At 40.2% G+C, this 21665-nt stretch overlaps 1 protein-coding gene across 2 annotated transcripts in view; it reads left to right on the top strand.

Moving 5' to 3' along the window:
* Nucleotides 1-21665, top strand: part of LOC140199763 (syntaxin-binding protein 5-like) — a 340576-nt gene that overhangs the window by 34657 nt on the left and 284254 nt on the right. For both annotated transcript variants that reach the window (XM_072262244.1, XM_072262243.1), the window contains exon 2: nucleotides 11167-11264. In XM_072262244.1, the coding sequence (XP_072118345.1) occupies nucleotides 11167-11264 (98 nt within the window). The remainder of the gene's footprint in view (nucleotides 1-11166; nucleotides 11265-21665) is intronic.

Here is a 21665-nt window from a genome sequence, read left to right as displayed (position 1 = left end):
CCAGTTAACACTGAAATGATGAACTCCAGGGAGAGCTCAACATTGCAGTAGAGGTTTCTGCTAATTTGGCGGGAGGCTGCTTGGAAGATGGGCAAGCAGGTGCTCTTGCCTGATTGCCTGTCTTGTGATAAAAGCCTGCTGGTGAGTCAGTATGTTTCTTCCATTAACTCATGAATTTACTGGAAGGTAGCTGAACTAAGAGTACTTTATTAAACAACAGAACTGCTAGAGAAGCAATCATAGTTTATCTGTTGTCTAATGATACGTAAGCTGCACTTGTTACATACAGTAAGAGCTGTCAAGCCATTAGAAAATATGCCCCTGCTAGCTCAATTTCTCCCTGTGGCCTGATCAGCTGCACATTTTCTGTTTTACTTTTGGTTCCATCATTTAGAGTGCATTGCTTTACAATTATTATAGATATACTGTCATTTAGGACAGCTAAAGACAGATGACGAATGAACCAAAGCAAAGCTTAAAAGGAAAGTAGAAAATTCTGATGACATTTCTTAAATTAGGCTTTAATCATTAATGCACATTGATGTTTCACACCATTGTGAAACGATCTCATTGAAATAAACGATGGATACCAGTTAACTCTTCTCTCTCCTTCAGTTTGACTTTTATTGTGAGGGGCCATAAATAATATATTTTATTTAAACAGGAATGAATTAGATTTTCACATTCTTATGAGATAATGGCACCAGGTTCCTGAACTGCATACAGGCCGAATAATGACCATAGAAGTGCTGAATCCTGGAACAGTTCCGGACTGAGGGAGAACTGAAACTGTACTCTCTAGCAGACATCCCACCACTCCCGGAAGTTCCGGGAGTCTCCCGCATATTGATAGTGGCTGCCTGACACCCGGAAATTATATACAATATCCCGGAAATAGATTTTTTTGAGTGGGAGAAGGAGAGGGAGAGCGAGCATCCTGATTGGTCTCTTTTCATGCTAAGAGTGGTCCCCAACCACCGGGCTGTGAGGAAACGATATGAGTCAGCTGTACCTTTCCTCATTCCCTGTCACGCACTGTTGAATTTTAACGCACGCAAGGTCATCAGTGACCCAAGACGTGCAAAGGAATGGGTCCGTGACCCATTTGTGAATGTCCCTGGTGAATCATCCATGTCAGCGCGGGAAAAAGATCAACTCCTCGAGCTTGCAAGTAACGGCGGGCTGAAAAGTATGTTAGACATAACATCTCTGCTGGCGTTCTGGATCAAAGTCAAGGCTAAATATCCTGAGATAGCCACGAAAGCACTGAAAACGTTGCTTCCATTTCCAACATATCTCTGTGAAGCGGAATTTTCTGCAATGAATGCAATGAAAACTAAATTGCGGAATGGACTGGACATAAGGAACCCCCTTCGAGTATCGCTGTCTCTCATCACCTCTCGATAGGACCGTCTTGTTGCAGGAAAACAAGCCCAGGGCTCCCACTGATTCAGTGATATTGGTGTGTAGCAATGATTTTATATGTTCATACGGGGAAAATATGCGCTGTGTTTAATATCCAAACGTTACTTAAAATGTTATGATGCGATTGACTTATCACCTATATTCCGGTTGTGATTAACACCCCCGCCCCCGGTCGGCCGGTCCGCAAGAATATTGTCAATATTAAACCGGTCTGCAGTGCGAAAACGATTGCGGACCCCTGCTCAGTAGACCTATCAGTTTTCTTTGTGGGCGGGCCTTACAGTCGACCTCAAAAATAATAACAGTATTGCTCGCTGCACTGTTTGCAACAGTGACTTTTCTATTGCCCATGGTGGGTTAAAATGTAAAAGACATGTTGAGGTGAGTTTAACAGGTGTCACTCGTTCATTAGCATAGTTAACGTTATTTAAGCTAGCTGGCTAGCTGCCAAGGAGCTACGCTATTGATGTCCTACGTGATGAGGCCAAACTCCCTGTAGACTTGCTTAAAGTTGTAATAGAATAAACATGATAATATAATATAAGTACATATTTTAATGCCACATTTTCTGCATATACCCAACTTGGTTTACAGATGAGACAAAATCACTAAACAAATTATTACCTACACCCTTGGAGGTGGACTGTGGGGGGGTGGGGATATGGGGTTGCGGGGGGCGGGGGTGCTACCTCCCTGAACAAGAGGCGCTACCTCCTGAACCGAGTTTTTGCAGGGTGGGATGTCTGCTCTAGAATCATAGCCGTTTTTGAAAATGCTCCAGGACTGAAAGTATTGCAAGAGTAAACCTTGAAGGAGAGTTTCTTTAAAATCCTTAAATTCTAAGGATCCTTAAAATGCTATGATAGCAGTGTTGGTGATCACTGAGATTTTGTCAGTATTGTGGTGTCAGCGTCCAAACGCTGTATAAATGATGAGGCTTGTGTAAAGCATAAATATCTTTACATAGACTTCTTCATCATTTATCCCTGTCAGCATGCCTTTCTTTTCCCTTTTCTTTCATGGACGTACAGCTTTCTCTTGAATGCCTGTATGCTATTTACATTAATTATTCTATATAAAATGTTTTATTTAATTTAGCAATGGAATTGGCACAGGGTGGTATTGTTGAAAAGGAGAAAAAATGATGCAGATGATCGGGAGAGAGGATTTACAAATTTTAGTCATAGAACACTACATTACAGAAATTGGCCCTTTGGCTCACCTACTTCATGAGAAGCTATTAATTGCCTAGTTCTGTCGACCAGCACCCAGAGCACAGCCCTCCATACCCAGACCATTTTCTCATAAATTTTGAATCGAGCTCACATGCACTACTTCACACTCTTACCACCCTCTGAACGAAGAGGTTTGCCTTAAATATTTCACCTTTTACCCTTAGCCCATGACCTTTAGTTCTAGTTTTACTCAACATCAATGGGAAAAGCCTGCTTGCATTTACCCTATCTATACCCCTCAATATTTTATAGCTCTATTAATTCTCCCCTCATCCTCCAGGGAATAGGAGTGGCAGTATTTATTGTGGAGTACTTCGCAGTGCTGAAGAGAGTGGACATTTTAGAACCTTTGTTTTGGAGTTCAGAAACTATGTTACTGGGTCTGCTCTTCAGGCTAAAAAACTGATCAGGAGTATATTGAAAAGCTGATTGCAGGAAAGTTACAGAAGACTGCAAAGCCAAAGAATAGTTATAATGGAAATTGTCCATATCAACTGTCATATCAAATTTGGAGTATTGTGTGTAATTCTGGCCATCTATCTGTAAGAAGCATATCAATAAATATCAACTCTCCATGTGATATTAATAATATAAGATGGAAAGAGTTTCTGAAGTATGTCCAAGAGAACTTTCTTGATTTGTATATTTTTTGCTCATTCAAGAAACTTCAAAGTAATCCAAGCCAAATGCTTAAGAGTGCAGGAAACAATGACCATGATATTGTGGTATTTAAATTACCTTCCAGAAAAATGTAGACCATTTCAGGCAAAATAAAATAGCTTGAGAAAGGCCAATTTCCTTGAAATAAGAAAGTGTAAATTAAAATTAACCCCTGGGAGATAAAACTGTAACTGTTTATGTTGGGAATATTTTAACGATAATCTCAGTTCGTTTCCACGAGAGAGATGGTAGGGAAATTAAAACTACAGTTAACCTGGATGACAGAAAACGTGACTCTTTTTGCTGTTCTATTCCATCTAGGAATGTGCTAGATTGCTAACACAAATGGGAAGCTGGACTGAAGATGGAAAATTCAAAAGCAAAGTGAAAAATGAATTGAGAAGTTTAAAAAAAAATGAGGAAAGACAGGCATAAAGTATAAAAGTGAACTCAAAAATGTTACCCTGCAACTGGGGAAATTGGTGTAAGAGGGGGAAAAGGACATGTGTTCATTGTGGCAGAGGGCAAGATTATGATGTACTGGTGCTTGGGGACTGGAAAATTAGAAATGTTCAAAAATGAGGATACTCTGGTTTCTCTTCAGATCGTATAAATTTTTTCACTCACAACACGGTGGAGGAACTCAGCAGGTCAGGCAGCATCCGTGGAAAAGATCGGTTGACGTTTCCACGGACGCTGCCCGACCTGCTGAGTTCCTCCAGCGTGTCGTGAGTGTTGCTTTGACCCCAGCATCTGCAGAGTATTTTGTGTATAAATTTTTTGCCTTTACTAAAGAAACAAATAGTCATTTCTATCTTATGGAGAAAGTTCTAGTAATAGTAATTATTGACATAATTAATAGTCACATGACTGTTGTGGATTAATTAGCAAAATATGGATTTATTGAAAGCAAATTGTTTTAGTAATTTGATGTAACAGAGAACATTGATGAAGATATCAGAGGTTTGATATATGTGGATTTTCAAAAGATGTTTGACAAAGGGCAAATAAAATTTTTTGTAAGATTGAAGACCATAGAATAACATGTCCTTTCGCAGCACAGATAGAGAATTGGTTGAACTGATTATAACTGATTACGGAAGCTTTGTGACTGGTTATCAGATCTATCCATTGGCTTTAACAGTCACATACTTACAGATACTGATTGCAGTGTTTCAACAGTAAACCCAACCACCTTCCTCTGGCACAAGTTACTCAAATGACAAGTCTCCCTGGACACTTCCTTATATACCTTCTCGACTGAGCAGAGCATGGGTGGGGCTTAATGCTCAGTCCTGTTTGGCTGGATCTGAGTTGCCTGTTACTGATTGGTTCATTTGAATTAGCCTTGTTCTGATTGGTCATTTTTTTTAGGCTGAACCTTCTTTATCGATGTGTGGTCCTAGACTGGAGCTATCCTAGAACCTACATTTAGGTCGCCCACATGCTCCATCTCCAGTGATTCCCTAATCTTTCTCTTGTAGGAATGGTGATTGAGGTATGGAGTACACAACTCCCTGACTGTGCTATGTGGATGACATGGTTATCCTGTGAAAACATGGTCAGGAAGTATTAGAGGCATTTTAAAACACATTTAAACAGGCAGAACAAGTCCAAACAGTTTACCATGGAGGTAGAAAGTGAGGGTTTTAGATGTTAATTGTTTCTCCTGCCCCACCGAACTCATTTCTGCATACCTCGACACTGTTTTATCACCCCTTGTTCAATCCCTTCCGACCTATGTTCGTGACACTTCTCATGCTCTTAAACTTTTCGATAATTTTAAGTTCCCTGGCCCCCACCGCTTTATTTTCACCATGGATGTCCAGTCCTTATGTACTTCCATCCCCCATCAGAAAGGTCTCAAAGCTCTACGCTTCTTTTTGGATTCCAGACCTAATCTGTTCCCCTCTACCACCACTCTGCTCCATCTAGCGGAATTAGTCCTTACTCTTAATAATTTCTCCTTTGGCTCTTCCCACTTCCTCCAAACTAAAGGTGTAGCTATGGGCACCCATATGGGTCCTAGCTATGCCTGCCTTTTTGTTGGGTTTGTGGAACAATCTATGTTCCGTGCCTATTCTGGTATCTGTCCCCCACTTTTCCTTCGCTACATCGACGACTGCATTGGCGCTGCTACCTGCACGCATGCAGAACTCGTTGACTTTATTAACTTTGTCTCCAACTTTCACCCTGCCCTCAAGTTTACCTGGTCCATTTCCGACACCTCCCTCCCCTTTCTAGATCTTTCTGACTCTGTCTGGAGACAGCTTATCCACTGATGTCTACTATAAGCCTACTGACTCTCACAGCTATCTGGACTATTGCTCTTCTCACCCTGTCTCTTGCAAAAAGGCCATCCCCTTCTCGCAATTCCTCCGTCTCCGCCGCATCTGCTGTCAGGATGAGGCTTTTCATTCTAGGACGAGGGAGATGTCTTCCTTTTTTAAAGAAGGGGGCTTCCCTTCCTCCACTATCAACTCTGCTCTTAAACGCATCTCCCCCATTTCACGTACATCTGCTCCCACTCCATCCTCCTGCCACCCCACTAGGAATAGGGTTCCCCTGGTCCTCACCTACCACCCCACCTGCCTCCGGGTCCAACATATTATTCTCCGTAACTTCCGCCACCTCCAACGGGATCCCACCACTAAGCACATCTTTCCCTCCCTCCCCCTCTCTGCATTCCGCAGGGATTGCTCCCTACGCAACTCCCTTGTCCATTCGTCCACCCCATCCCTCCCCACTGATCTCCCTCCTGGCACTTATCCGTGTAAGCGGAACAAGTGCTACACATGCCCTTACACTTCCTCCCTTACCACCATTCAGGGCCCCAAACAGTCCTTCCAGGTGAGGCAACATTTCACCTGTGAGTCGACTGGGGTGATATACTGCGCCGGTGCTCCCTATGTGGCCTTTTATATATTGGCGAGACCCGACGCAGACTGGGAGACCGCTTTGCTGAACATCTACGCTCTGTCCGCCAGAGAAAGCAGGATTTCCCAGTGGCCACACATTTTAATTCCACATCCCATTCCCATTCTGACATGTCTATCCATGGCCTCCTCTACTGTAAAGATGAAGCCACACTCAGGTTGGAGGAACAACACCTTATATTCCGTCTGGGTAGTATCCAACCTGATGGCATGAACATCGACTTCTGTAACTTCCGCTAAGGCCCCACCTCCCCCTCGTACCCCATCTGTTACTTATTTTTATGCACACATTCTTTCTCTCACTCTCCTTTTTCTCCCTCTGTCCCTCTGAATATACCTCTTGCCCATCCTCTGGGTCCCCCCCCCCACCGTCTTTCTTCCCGGACCTCCTGTCCCATGATCCTCTCGTATCCCCTTTTGCCTATCACCTGTCCAGCTCTTGGCTCCATCCCTCCCCGTCCTGTCTTCTCCTATCATTTTGGATCAGTGGCAGCTTTACTGAAAAGCTAAGATGAATTTGCCAAAAATATGGTGTCCATTTAATAGCAAAAAGTGAGGACACAATTAGAAAAATGCGAAGCAAAGTGGCACCTAGAAAACCTAAAGAACTGTGTCAGGGAGTTGTGTACACCTGCTTGTGCTTCAGATTCCCAGTAGCTACATCTATTTCTTTTTTAGTTTTAATTAGCCATCATCATATTTTACACATTATCTAGGTGATTATATGATTTGCAAAAATTTTCCCTACAACTATGAGCTAATTATTAATTACTGTTGAAGGAGTTGGTTACAGATATTTACTGATAGATAACACTGGACAACAATTTTTTTTGAAAGTGTTGCTTCCTCAGAATTTTTTTTATGATAGACAGCTTGAAGCTGAACACAATATAATTTCAGACTGCTTGTATCATGTAAGAATTTGGAGAAACAATAATTCACTTTTATTGAATATAATGCATTTAATTGCATAATGGTGCTGATGCTTTGCAGTAGTTCATCTAAGCTAAACATGTTCTGTTGATGATTTTCAGTGTCTGAGTCTTCTCACTTAAGTGTCCAATTTATAATCAGCCAGGATTGGTGGACTCCAGTTTCCCTGATAGCATTTCCATGACCACAGTGAAACCTTTCACCATGCTTGCCACTGACTGCGCCAAGATTTACAGGGAAGAAATCGAAATAAGAATGCGAAAAAAGAATCTTTTGTGACATGTTGCACTTCATGGTTTTGTATGCTTGCAGCATGTCATCAACCAGCCACATGTAGTTTGGCGCTGCGTAGCTGCCAAGAAAAAAAATTCAACAACATCCTTGAATGCCTTTCATGTGATTTTCTGGTCCCACTAAAAATTCTTCAAATTACCTGTTTGATTTGTGGACCAACAAAAATGCCTTCCTTAATCTTGGCATCCATTATTCTGACTTGAATTATGAATTGAAATAACAAATATAGGTGATTTCAAAAAAAGAAGCGTGAGATAGGGAAACTTCATGGTGATTTTCATGATCAGCATCCTAAAACCCATAAGATGCACTCCAAAGTATTCAGAAAGTGAAATCTATGAGTAATGTATGAGGATTGAGTTCTGTGTGTTTTAATTTGATTCAGTCTCATTTCGGTGAGAGGTTTTAATCATATTTATCTTACCATGTGAGACTGTGACTTTTTTTATTGCAGTACTTTGATTCCATAATGCAAAGTTCAGTGCTCAGAATTTCAAAAGCCTGGTTATGAATTCTTTGGCATTGGATTTAAACACAGGTTTAAAATTTGGATGTGTGGTAAATGGGAAATCCTTTTTTTTTTCATTGTAGGATTAGGGACATCAACAAATGGAAAAATGAGTACTGACCTTTTTTGCATGGAGTAAATTTGGGCCAGTCTGCAGGAAAGGGGATAATTGAAGGGAAAAAGTACCCATTAAAAGGGAAGTGGGGTAAGAAAGCAAAAATGGGGAATTATAGCAGATGAGAGAAAAGGGGAAAATTCAAGAAGGACAGTAATAAAAGGAAGGTGGAAACAGACATCATTATTTGATGAGCAGACATCCCACCTTGCAAAAACTCATTTCAGGGAGGTAGCACCATCAATTTGCGGGAGACTTCTGGCGGGACAGGTGGGATGTCTGCAATAGAGCAGCTCCTTAGCAGCTGGCCAGCTAGGTTAAATAACGTTAGCTATGCTAATGAACGAATGACACCTGTTAAACTCACCTCAACATGTCTTTTACAGTCTTAACCCACCATGGGCAATAGAAAAGTCACTGTTGCAAACAGTGCAACGAGCAACACTGTCATTATTTTGCCCCGTTAGGCGGGGTACACTTTAGTGTAGTCTGGGGTGACGTACGTTTTATATGTTTTTTTGAACACTCTGCAATGGCCCGCTCTCTCACGTTCTCGTTCTCCCTCTCTCTCTCTCAAGCGCTCTCGCTCGCGCGCTCTCACTTGCTTTCTCTCTCGCTCTCTCACGCGCGCGCTCCCTCTTGCTTTTCTCGCTCTCTCTCTCTCAAAAAAATTGACTTTCGTGATATTGTATATAATTTGCGGGCATCAGGGAGCCACTATTAATATGCGGGAGACACCCGGAAGTTCCAGGAGAGGTGGGATGTCTGGATGAGTGATTTAGTAAATTAGGATATTGGGAAGGCACATAAATAAAGAAATCGGGTTGGGTTACCAAATTGAACTATTGGTCAGTTGCTGTTCTGAGAGTTGACGCAGGCTTGAGAATTCATGCTTTTTCTATGTGTTAGATATGATGATGCATGAAATTTTCTCAAACAATCTTCTATTAAATCTGGGGTGAATCAGTGCAGATGAATATAATCAATAGACTGAACCAGGTTATGGAATACAATCTCATTAAACAGAAAATGATATTATTAAAGGTATCCTATGAATCGTTGAGCTGAAATCTCTTTGTGAAATGCTGAACTGTGATACAAAAAAAACCTAAAAAAAATTCGTCAAGTTCTGTAAAACCAAATAGTATTAAGTAGCATTTATGGAAACATGCAAAATATAAATATCTGTTTGCAGTAATAGGAAGGATATAGAAGAGTCAAAAACATTTGGATTTTTAGCAGAGCCTCAAAAGTTTTCCAATAGTAGACTTTGTTGAGAACACATTGACCCAAGTGTCTGGTAGAGAAACATTGAAAAGTGAAGTAAGGATTAAGGGTAAAATCACTGTTGTTCATCTTTGGTATAAATGATTTGAACTGGTACTGGAACCACAATTTTCATAGAGTATTCAAACTTGGAAGCTGCAGTGAGGAATGCAACAAAGTACAAGACAAATAAACATGCAGACTGAGGAGCAATTAGCAAATGATTAATATAGATAAGGTAAGTGGCTTAATTGGTAGGAAGAGCAAGGTAATCATATACTCTTTGGAAAAGAACATTGAAGCATATTGAGATTTGAGTTATAAATATCATTCCACAAAGATTTTTGCAATTCAGTCTGAACTTGATTATATAGAATAGATGCATCAAAAAAGATGCCCATTTTAGTTTTGTGAAGATGATTAAGAGGTTACAGTAAAACTGTTAATCCACATGCTGAGTGCACTGGCAGCGCTGGACTTGCACATTTTCTGGATAATTGGATGTTATTAATACTCTTAATACTCCAACGCTTGTAATTCACATTTTTAGATGTTTAAAGTGGTATTGAACTTCTTTTTAAACAAACGTGGTATGCTTAAAGGGAGTGCAAGAATTAGAGCCTCTCTATGTTAAAGGGAGTACGAACTGATGAGCCAGATGTTGAACCATTAGGATTTCTGAACTCTTAGATGGCAGGTGCTCAAAGGTTTACGAATATACCAATCAGGAAAAAGTGAATGGGCTAGAACTGTTTATACTGAGCGGTGACCTGATAAGAAGCTTAAAATTCATAAAATTTGATAGTGTAATTGCGGAGCTACTGTTTCCAATTGTACCAGAACTAGCTATTGCAAAATTAGGACAACAACATTGGGTTCAAGGGAGCATTATACTTAGTGGCCACTCTATTAGGCACATCTGTACACTTGCTCAATAAAACAAGTATTGAATCAGTCAAACATGCGGAGACAACCTAATGCATAAAAGCATGCAGACATGGTCAAGAGGTTCAGTTGTTGTTCAGACCAAACATCAGAAAGAGGAAGAAATGTGATCTAAGTAACCTTGATCATGGGATGATAGTTGGTGCCTGATGAGATTATTTAATTATCTCAGGAACTGCTGATCTTCTGGGATTTTCACACGCAACAGTCTCTTAGAGTTTACAGAGAATGGTGCCAAAAAGCAAAAAAAAAAGCACCTAGTGGTGATTGGCAGTTCTGTAGGCGAAAATGCTAGTTAATGAGAGAGATCAGAGAAGAATGGCCAGACTGGTTCAAGCTGACAGGAAAGTGACTGTAACTCAAATAACCAATAATGGTTTGCAGAAGAGCATCTCTGTAAGCACAGCACATTGAACCTTGAAGTGGATGGGCTACAGCAGGAGAAGACCATGCACACATACTCAGTGGCCACTTTATAGGTGCAGGAGGTAGCTGATAAAGTGGCCTCTGAGTGCATTTCCCACGGTGTAGTAAGAATCGACCTTTGTCACCATGGATAGTAGTGGTGGTAACTAGCATAGATGTACTTGCATTGAAAGAAGGTAAGCATGTGGAAAAAATGTTAACGGGAGGTTTGATGGTGGTGGGGGGGGGGGTTGTGCATAAATATTCTTAAGGATCAATTGTTCTGCAAGGTCTGCTTCTGCCCTGTAAATGTCTTCTGTTATTTAAAAGAATTTTTGAAAGCTTATGATAGATACGAGCTTTTAATGTGCAATATATTACTAGAGTGACAAAGGTACAAAATCATTTAAAATTTATCCTTTGGTCCCACTTCTTATTTTGCAGACCGTGCGCCATGGCTTCCCCTGCCAACCGACGGCCTTAGCTTTTGATCCAGTACAAAAAATTCTTGCCATTGGGTGCCGCACAGGAGCTCTACGAATGTATCCTTTTTTCAAAAAGATGAAATTTTAAACTAATTTTCAATACAGACACTTGCACATTCCAGCTACAATCTGTGCAGTTTTTTTCCTCCGTTGAATCTATAACTTCAGTTATGAATAATAAATCGTCTTTTCTACTTCTTGTTCTGAAGTTGAGTCTCATTCGTCCACATTGTGTCAGGTAGTGATACACTTGTGTTGATTGGTGATGTGATGACACAATTCAAATTGGAGGAATTACTTGTTCTTCTATTTCACTTTTATTTCTGAACATATTCTTCATTTATAAATTTTAGAATATTGAAGTTAGCATTTACATACCAAGTAAACTTATTCTATAACCTAGTTTTAACACATCAATTACCTTCTATTTGTAAAGGTAAATTGGTCGTCAAGTTTAAACACGTTTGTCAACTAATTTAGGTGCATTGCAGGTAGACCCTTAAGGGTAGCTCTTCCTCTTGAAACTGTGATACTTATTTTCATTTCATGTAACAATTTTAATTTTTTGCTGACCAGGATGTACTTCTACCCCTGCAGTGTCCACCACTCCCAGAAGGCCTCCAGTGAATCAGTGAGCATAGTGTGCTCACTGGGCAAGGATGACATCCTCTGAAAAGAGATGGGCATCTGCTTGGACAGAGATTTTTTGGCCCATTGCAGTAACTTGTGGAAGTCACCTTTGGCCAGCTCCAAGAGCACACCCGCATGGGTGCCCTGCAAACGGCCTGTCACTTCCATCCCAGCTGTCCAAAGATGAGAATTGTTGGGCTAAAATGCAACCAGAACTTGGAGCAGTCCTTCAAATATGCAGCAGGGTTGTGCAAACGCATTTGAGTTTGTTATCAATTTACACAAGTTACAAGAGAAACAACTCGGTGAGGAAATCTGTTTATGACGGCATGTGATGATATTTTAGCGTTCAACTTCCATCATTTTTTCAACTTTATTTTTCACTCTAGTATTTTGGTCTGTATAGATCACTACCTATTTTGCAATTGCTAAGTTCAAATTGCCTTTGTAGCTTTCATTAGTTTCATCTGAGTTTGTGAAACATGCAGTTTATTTAATGGAAAAAGATCTAGTGGAGCCAGTGTGCTTTTATCGTGATTTTTATCATCAGTGTGTGCTCATGTACTTTTGTCATGATCTGGGCTTATTAAAACATTGAAATTCAAATCATGTATTGAGGCTTGAAATCGTGTATTAAGGCTTGATATAATGGTGCATAATTGAAAGGAAATGCATAAAACCACACTTATAATATTAAACAATGTCAAATTCCTCATGAGTGGAGAGATGCATTTGGTGCACCTTTGAAAAAAACATAGTAATTACAGTATTTGTAGAACTATATACTTAACTCTATAAAATTAGAATGCTATCTTACGGAAGGAAATGGCATGTAGGAATGTTTCCTTTGTATTTCTTATCATACTGTTCTTTCTGTGGCTTGGCAATTTGCTATCGGACTTCAGCCAATGCAGATTTTGATTAACTTTCAAAGTTGTCTTACAGTAGGCTTGTTTTAAAAAATTTACTCCTTGGACAAATGCCTATTCCACTTTGAGTGGTATGTATATTACTCTTTCATAAGGATTGTGATTTTTGAGCAGATAATGTAAAATTTTATGAAATATTGAATGGACTTTTTAATTTTTGGAATCATTACATAATATATAGAATACCTTAAATCCAAGGGAATGTTTATGCAGGGGTAAATGTCAGTTTTGTTTCTTTCCAATCTGAAGTATTGATAAATATATCAAATATTTCCATATCTTCCAACTCTTATATAAAGAGGAATAAAAATTAAACATGGGTCGCAGCAGGAAAATATTATTGAAAATATAGAAACAAACCATATCTGAGTTTATGCTGGAAATTACGTTATTTACAGCAGAAATAAAGGGGAGTGTCTATCATGGCATTGGGAAACTCGAGCAATTGATATTGTTTAATTTGAAAATCCTGGATGAATTCAGGCATCTAAAAATTTAACAGATTGCCCAGTATGCGAGAAGAACTTGTGGGGGTCAAGCAGCATCTTCGGAGGCAAACAATCCAAGTGGATGTTTTGAATTGAGAAAGACGGAGGGAAGAACAAGAGTTACTAATATTTAGCACCAAGTGGGGGAGGGGAGTAGAAGCTGCTTACTGAAGGTGGAACCAGATGGGGAGGGGATAATGAGTAAATGGGAGGGAGAGGGGATGGTAGGCATGAACAAATCTAGGTGGACGGGTGAGTGTGTAGAAGAGCAACTGGGGTGTAAGTTACCTGAAACTGGAAAATTCAGTGTTTACAACCAGGCAGAATGAGATTTTCTTCCAATTGGAGTTTGGCTTCTTGCAGCAAAGGAGGATGCCAGGATAGATAGGTTGGTGTAGAAGTGCAAAGGGGAGTTAAAGTGACATGTAACCACAAGCTTGAGATGGCTGAGGCTGCAGTCGTTCAGTAGCCTTACATCAGTATGGTGGAAAGCTTTGAGATTGTATGTGCTTTTGCACTTTTGTCTTATGCTTGGTGGGTAGTGGAAGAAGAGAGACTGTCTGGGGTGGGTGGGGTCTTTGATTATTTGGCTTCTTTACTGAAGCAGTTAGCGTGTAGACAAAGTTCATGATGGGGAGGCTGCTTTCCGTGATATGCTGAGATCTTCAGGCCAGTGAGCTTTCATCAGTTCTGATGTAAGGTCATTAGCCCATCAATTCTGTTTTCCTCCTCACAAATATTCTCTTCATAAACTTGTTTTTTCCCCCCACAAAAGAAGTTGCTCCAGTGATCTAGAAAAAAAAATATTTTTCATCTAGTTATTCATGATTTGAAGCAAGGATATAATCCATTGTGGTTCATAAGATATTGAATTTTAGGCTGCATTTGAATAACTGATTCTTGTTTCTTGGATTGGAGATCCTGGATTAGGGAATCCTCAGGTATTTATTATTGCTTCTAACCCACACAATGGACAGTGATTCGGAAACCAATGCGGATCATTCTCAAGATGGAGTGTTTAATGTGAAAACTAATGAGTTATGAAAAGATGGAAAAGAAGTCCAAAGCCCTGGTAAGATGAAATTCAATATAAGCAATTACATGTCTTGAAGACTGGATTAAAAATGCCATGTTTACTTGATGGATCATGTTGACTTAGGTTAAAAAAAACTGAAGAGGATTGAAGAATGATGGTAGATATGACTTTGACTGAGCTGGTCCATTGTACCAGATGAGTATGAGCTACAAAGAAGTAATGTTAGAAATAGATAAAATTTAGGGGTTGAAGCTCAGCATAGTTATTCTGATGTTATCTGCCTTTTGAACTCAGTTTGAGACAGGGTAATTAAATTAACATGTGATTGTGGAATGTTCTAGACTGGCACCTTACAGTTCAACTTCATCTATGTTAATGAACCATAGGAAATACTGGCTCACTTGTGATTGGATAGTAGGATGGAATAATGGTGATCATGAAGCTGTTAATCATATGAAGAGAGAATCCAACTGCTTTTGTGCAAACGCTAAAGCTACTATGCTGATGCACAGAAGATGAGATTGAGCTGGATTCACAGCTAGTGTTTCTGGAGGGAATTGTCACTCATTTATATGAGCATGTGCTGCACATGCGATCCACTAGTCCAGCAATATATATGTATAGGAAATAAAACTTTATCTTTTAATAATTTAAATATACTTGGACAAAGAGACTTTAAATATTGTTCAAAAGCCTTGTTAGTTCAAAGTTTTGCTGGACTTTTGGGGGAATATAATTTCATATAGTTCTATAGAAGGTACCTGTGTGTAAAGTTAATTCACTGCAATTCTACAAACAACTGGTCTTGAACTCTTCCAGAACGTCATTGTATGTTTCAGGGTGCTTTAGAATTTTGAGATCAAAGTCTGATTAAAAGTAAAGTAAGCTTAAGACTTTACATTTCATATTGTTTTTGACACTGGTTTAAACCCTTGATAATACAATCAATAACCATATTGATTCATTCATGATCAGAATTTATCCCTGATCACTTTAGCCTAAGGTAGTTTGGCATTGAAAAACTCCAGGCAAGCTGGTTGTTCAGACTTTGTCAGAGCCACTCTGAACAGATCTTTGGAAGTATTGGGGTGCCTTCTGCCTGCTTCCACCCACTCACTTTGTGGGTAGGTATCACCTGACTTGCTTCAGAGAATTTGATTTTGCTTTGTGGAAATGCAGCATGCAACACTGTGACCAGTGAAGATTTTTAAAAAATTAAATGTGTGATACTGCTGTTAATGTTTTTTAGCTAGTTCAGTTTTCCTTTCAAGTTTTCAGTGGGCCATATTATGTGGTTATATTATTCTTAATAAAATGAATTTTGTAGCGTTGTTCCTGCTTTTGAAACTGTCCAAAGTGGTGGATTGCAAGAGTTTTTGTCAGTCTTCAATACACTTGCAAAGATCATTGCATAGAATTTATGGAGGAATCTCTCTAATGATATTTAATACTCCTTACATTTTTTATGTATTTTTCTCCACAAAGGAAATGAGATCAGGAAAAAAAATATTATAGTCAATTAGAGGGAAATGCAAAGCCCTAAGGTCGTAATATTGTCAGAATTGTTATCGTAATGGAAATATTATGTAAATGTAATGATAACAATGTAGTAAATGATAACAATGCAGTATCTAGGTCATTGTATCATTGATTCAATGAGGAGTTTGTGAATCTAGTCCTAGGAAATGACTAAGAGCACCTAACAATAATAACAAATGGATAGATGGATATTATGGAAATAGAAGGATGTGGTTATACTGCAGAGAAATAATAAAATAAAAGATCAGCCAAGGATAAGACGTGAGAGAATAGGACCAATCAAGTGTGACAGTGGAAAAGTATGTATGGAACCAAAGGAGATAGCAGAGGTACTTAATGAATTCTTTGCTTCAGTATTCATGACAGAAAAGGATCTTGGCAATTGTAGGGATGACTTACAGCAGACTGAAAAGTTTAAGCATATAGACATTAAGGAAAAAGAATGTGCTGGAAGTTTTGGAAAGCATCAAGTTGGATAAGTCACCAGGACCGGATGAGACTACTGTGGGAGGTGAGGGAGGAGATTGCTAAGCCTCTGGCGATGATCTTTGCAATATCAATGGGACAGGAGAGGTTCTGGAGGATTGGAGGGTTGCAGATGCTGTTCCCTTATTCAAGAAAGGGAGTAGAGATAGTCCAGAAAATTATAGACCAGTGAGCTTTACTTCAGTGGTTGCTAAGTTGTTGGAGAAGATCCTGAGAAGCAGGATTTATGAACATTTGGAGAGGCATTATATGATTAGGAATAGTCAGCATGACTTTGTCAAAGGGCCTTACGAGTCTGGTTGAATTTTTTGAGGATATGACTAAACACATTAATGAAGGTAGTGCAGTAGATGTTGTGTATATGGATTTCAGCAAGGCATTTGATAAGGTACCCCATGCAGGGCTTATTGAGAAAGTAAGGAGGCATGGGATCCAAAGGGACCTTGCTTTGTGGATCCAGAATTGGCTTGCCCACAGAAGGCAAAGGGTGGTTGTAGATGGGTCATATTCTGCATGGAGGTTGATGACCAGTGGTGTGCCTCAGGGATCTGTTCTGGAACCCCTTCTCTTCATGGTTTTTTTATAAATGACCTGGATGAGGAAATGGAGGGATGGGTTAGTAAATTTACAGATGACGCAATAGTTGGGGATGTGTGGATAGTGTGGAGGACTATCAGAGTTTACAGCAGGACATCAATAGGATGCAAAATTGGGCTGAGAAGTGGCAAATGGAGTTCAACCAGATAAGCGTGAGTTGGTTCATTTTGGTAGGTCAAATATGATGGCAGAATATAGTATTAATGATAAACTTCTGGGTAGTGTGATCAGAGGGATCTTGGTGTCCGAGTCCATAAGACACTCAAAGCTGCTGCACAGATTGTCTCAGTGGTTAGGAAGGCATACGGTGTTTTGGCCATCATCAACCGTAGGATTGAGTTTAAGAGCCGAGAGGTAATGTTACAGCTATATAGGACCCTGGTCCGACCCCACTTGGAATACCTGTAAAGCCAACAGCATTGTGAAGGACCCCACGTACCCCTCATTCAAATTCTTCTCCCTCCTGCCATCTGGCAAAACGTTCTGAAACATTCGCGCTCTCACGACCAGATCTGCAACAGTTTCTTCCCCCAAGCCATCAGACTCCTTAATACCCAGCATCTAGACTGACATCTACATCATTTATTATTATATTGTAATTTGTCCTCTACTGTGCCTATTGTCTTGTTTATTATTTATTGTACTGCCCTGCTCTGTTTTGTGCACTATGTCGTCCTGTGTAGGTCTGTCGTCTGGTGTAGTTGTTGTGTTGTTTTACGGAGTCTAGTGTAACCTTGTGTTGTCTCACTTAGTCTAGTGTAGTTTTGTGTTGTTTCATGTAGCACCATGGTCCTGGAGGAACGTTGTTTCATTTTTACTGTGTACTGTACCAGCAGTTTATGGTTGAAATGACAATAGAAAGTGACTTGACTGTGCTCAGTTCTGGTCACCTCATTACAGGAAGGATGTGCAAACTATGGAAAGGGTACAGAGGAGATTTACAAGGATTTTGCCTGGGTTGGAGAGCATGCCTTATGAGAATAGGTTGAGTGAACTAGGCCTTTTCTCCTTGGAGCGACGGAAGAGAAGAGGTGACGTGATAGAGGTGTATAAGATGAGAGGCATTGATCGTGTGGATAGTCAGAGGCTTTTTCCCAGGGCTGAAATGGCTAACACAAGAAGGCACAGTTTTAAGGTTCTTGGAAGTGGGTACAGAGGAGATGTCAGGGGTAAGTTTTTTACGCAGAGTAGTGAATGCGTGGAATGGGCTGCCGGTGACAGTGGTGGAGGCAGATATAACAGGGTCTTTTAAGAGACTTCTGGATAGGTACTGTACATGTAACTTAGAAAAATAGAGGGCTATGGGTAACCCTAGGTAATTTTTAAAGTAAGTACATGTTCAGCACAGCATTGTTGGCCGAAGAGCCTGTATTGTGCTGCAGGTTTTCTATGTTTCTGTCTTAACGAATGGTGTATCATGCACTGAGAGCTCTTCTGTTATTTCTTAAGTTTTTAGCCTCTATTTAGATTGCACCTTTAATGTGATTCATTTAAAAGAATTCAACAGATGTTGCCTTGACCTGAGTATCTCCAACACTTTCTGTTTTGTTCGTTGTGAAGGAGGGTATGAAGTTGAAAGAGAAAATGTATAAGGATGCAAAAGTTAACAGTGTGGTCAAATACTAGGATAAATTCAGAATTCAGCAATGGAGGACAAAAAGATGAAGCAAAAATAAATGCAAACTAGAGAGGGATAATAAAGAAAGACAACAAGAACATTAAAATATATGAAAAGAGAACAGTCTAAGTAAATGTGTTAGTCTTATACAATGAGACTCATGCAATAGTCATGTGGCAGAGAAATTAGTCTGATGCAAAATATCTTTCTGGTAAACTTGTGGCAAATAGCTTACTAATACTGAATGATGCAATGTGGAAATAAGCACCATCAACATCACTAGAGAAATGGTATTAGGCACCTAGGAGTCTAAAGGCAGATATTGTCTGTGGCACAGATAGCTTACATTCTAGTACCCTAAAAGAAGTGGCTACTAAGTTAGTAAATGCAGTCTTTGTAAGATTTTAGAGGAATAAGAGGTTTGGAAAACTTATTAATAGACAATTGACAATAGGTGCAGGAGTAGGCCATTCGGCCCTTTGAGCCAGCACCGCCATTCACTGTGATCATGGCTGATCATCCACAATCAGTATCCAGTTCCTGCCTTATCCCCATAACCTTTGATTCTGCTATCTTTAAGAGCTCTATCCATCTCTTTCTTGAAAGCATCCAGAGACTTGGCCTCCACAGCCTTCTGGGGCAGAGCATTCCATATATCCTCCACTCTCTGGGTGAAAAAGTTTTTCCTCAACTCTGTTCTAAATGGCCTACCCCTTATTCTTAAACTGTGGCCTCTGGTTCTGGACTCACCCATCAGCGGGAACATACTTCCTGCCTCCAGCGTGTCTAATCCCTTAATAATCTTATATGTTTCAATGAGATCCTCTTTCAGCCTTCTAAATTCCAGAGTATACAAGCCCAGTCGCTCCAATCTTTCGACATTTGACAGTCCCGCCATCCCAGGAGTTAACCTTGTGAACCTATGCTGCACTCCCTCAATAGCAAGAATGTCCTTCCTCAAATTTGGAGACCAAAACTGCACACAGTACTCCAGGTGTGGTCTCACCAGGGTCCTGTACAGCTGCAGAAGGACCTCTTTGCTCTTATACTCAATTTCACTTGTTATGAAGGCCAGCATGCCATTAGTTTTCTTCACTGCCTGCTGTACTTGCATGCTTGCTTTCAGTGACTGATGTACAAGAACACCTAGATCTTGTTGTACTTCCCATTTTCCTAACTTGACTCCATTTAGATAATAATCTGCCTTCCTGTTCTTACCACCAAAGTGGATAACCTCACATTTATCCACATTAAACTGCATCTGCCGTGCATCTGCCCGTTCACCCAGCCTATCCAAGTCACCCTGCATTCTCATAACATCCTCCTCACATTTCACACTGCCACCCAGCTTTGTGTCATCAGCAAATTTGCTAATGTTACTTTTAATTCCCTCATCTAAATCATGAATGTATATTGTAAACAGCTGCAGTCCCAGCACTGAACCCTGCGGTACCCCACTGGTCACCGCCTGCCATTCCAGAAGGGACCCGTTAATCGCTACTCTTTGTTTTCTGTCAGCCAGCCAATTTTCAATCCATGTCAGTACTCTGCCCCCCAATACCATGCGCCCTAATTTTGCCCACTAATCTCCTATGTGGGACTTTATCAAAGGCTTTCTGGAAGTCCAGATACACTACATCCACTGGCTCTCCCTTGTCCATTTTCATAGTTACATCCTCAAAAAATTCCAGAAGATTAGTCAAGCACGATTTCCCCTTCGTAAATCCATGCTGACTTGGACCAATCCTGTTATTGCTATCCAGATGTCTCGTAATTTCCTCTTTTATAATTGACTCCAGCATCTTTCCCACCACCGACATCAGGCTAACCGGTCTATAGTTCCCTGTTTTCTCTCTTCCTCCCTTCTTGACGAGAGGGACAACGTTAGCCACCCTCCAATTCACAGGAACTGATCCTGAATCTATAGAACATTGGAAAATGGTTACCAATGCGTCCACGATTTCTAAAGCCTCACCTTAGGTACCCTGGGATGCAGACCATCAGGTTCAGGGGATTTATTAGCCTTCAGACCCAACAGTCTATCCAACACCATTTCCTGCCTAATATAAATTTCCTTCAGTTCATCCATTAACCTAGGTCCTTTGGCCACTATTATATCTGGGAGATTGTTTGTGTCTTCCCTAGTGAAGACAGATCCAAAGTACCTGTTCAACTCGTCTGCCATTTCCTTGTTCCCCATAATAAATTCACCTGTTTCTGTCTTCAAGGGCCCAATTTTGGTCTTAACTATTTTTTTCCTTTTCACATACCTAAAGAAGCTTTTACTATCCTCCTTTATATTCTTGGCTAGTTTACCTTCGTACCTCATCTTTTCTCCGCATATTGCCTTTTTAGTTACCTTCTGTTGCTCTTTAAAAGTTTCCCAATCCTCCGGCTTCCCACTCGTCTTTGCTATGTTATACTTCTTCTCTTTTATTTTTATACTGTCCATTACTTCCCTTATCAGCCACGGCCTCCCCTTACTCCCCTTAGGATCTTTTTTCCTCTTTGAAACGTACTGATCCTGTACCTTCCGCATTATTCCCAGAAACACTTGCCATTGCTGTTCCACTGTCATCCCTGCTAGGGTATTGTTTCATTGAACTTTGGCCAGCTCTTCCCTCATAGCACCATAGTTCTCTTTGTTCAACTGTAATACTGACACTTCCGAGTTTCCCTTCTCCCTCTCAAATTGTAGATTAAAACTTAACATATTATGGTCACTACCTCCTAATGGCTCCTTTACCTTGAGTTCCCTGATCAAATCCGGTTCATTGCACAACACTAAACCTAGAATTGCCTTCTCTCTGGTAGGCTCCAGTACAAGCTGTTCTAAGAATCTATCTTGGAGGGACTCCACAAACTCCCTTTCTTGGGGTCCAGTATGGATTTATTGTGAAATCCATACAGGTACTTTGAAAGAGAAGAAGACAAAAAGCAGGGTAACTGTAGGCAATTGGCCTGATATCTATTGATGGAAATATATGAGAAATAATCATTAATTAAGTAGAATCAACAAAATTGTGGCTGAAAAACTTATCAAGTTCTTTTTTTTCTCGAAGAAGAATTGACCGAAGTGACCAAATGGTGCATTGCTTTGAATTTCAACATTTGACAAGGTTCCTACCAAAAATC

Source organism: Mobula birostris, chromosome 6 (assembly GCF_030028105.1).
Source record: "Mobula birostris isolate sMobBir1 chromosome 6, sMobBir1.hap1, whole genome shotgun sequence".
In the NCBI taxonomy this organism is placed as follows: domain Eukaryota; kingdom Metazoa; phylum Chordata; class Chondrichthyes; order Myliobatiformes; family Myliobatidae; genus Mobula; species Mobula birostris.
Note: the sequence above shows the minus strand (reverse complement) of the source record. Positions and strands in the feature narration are given on the sequence as shown.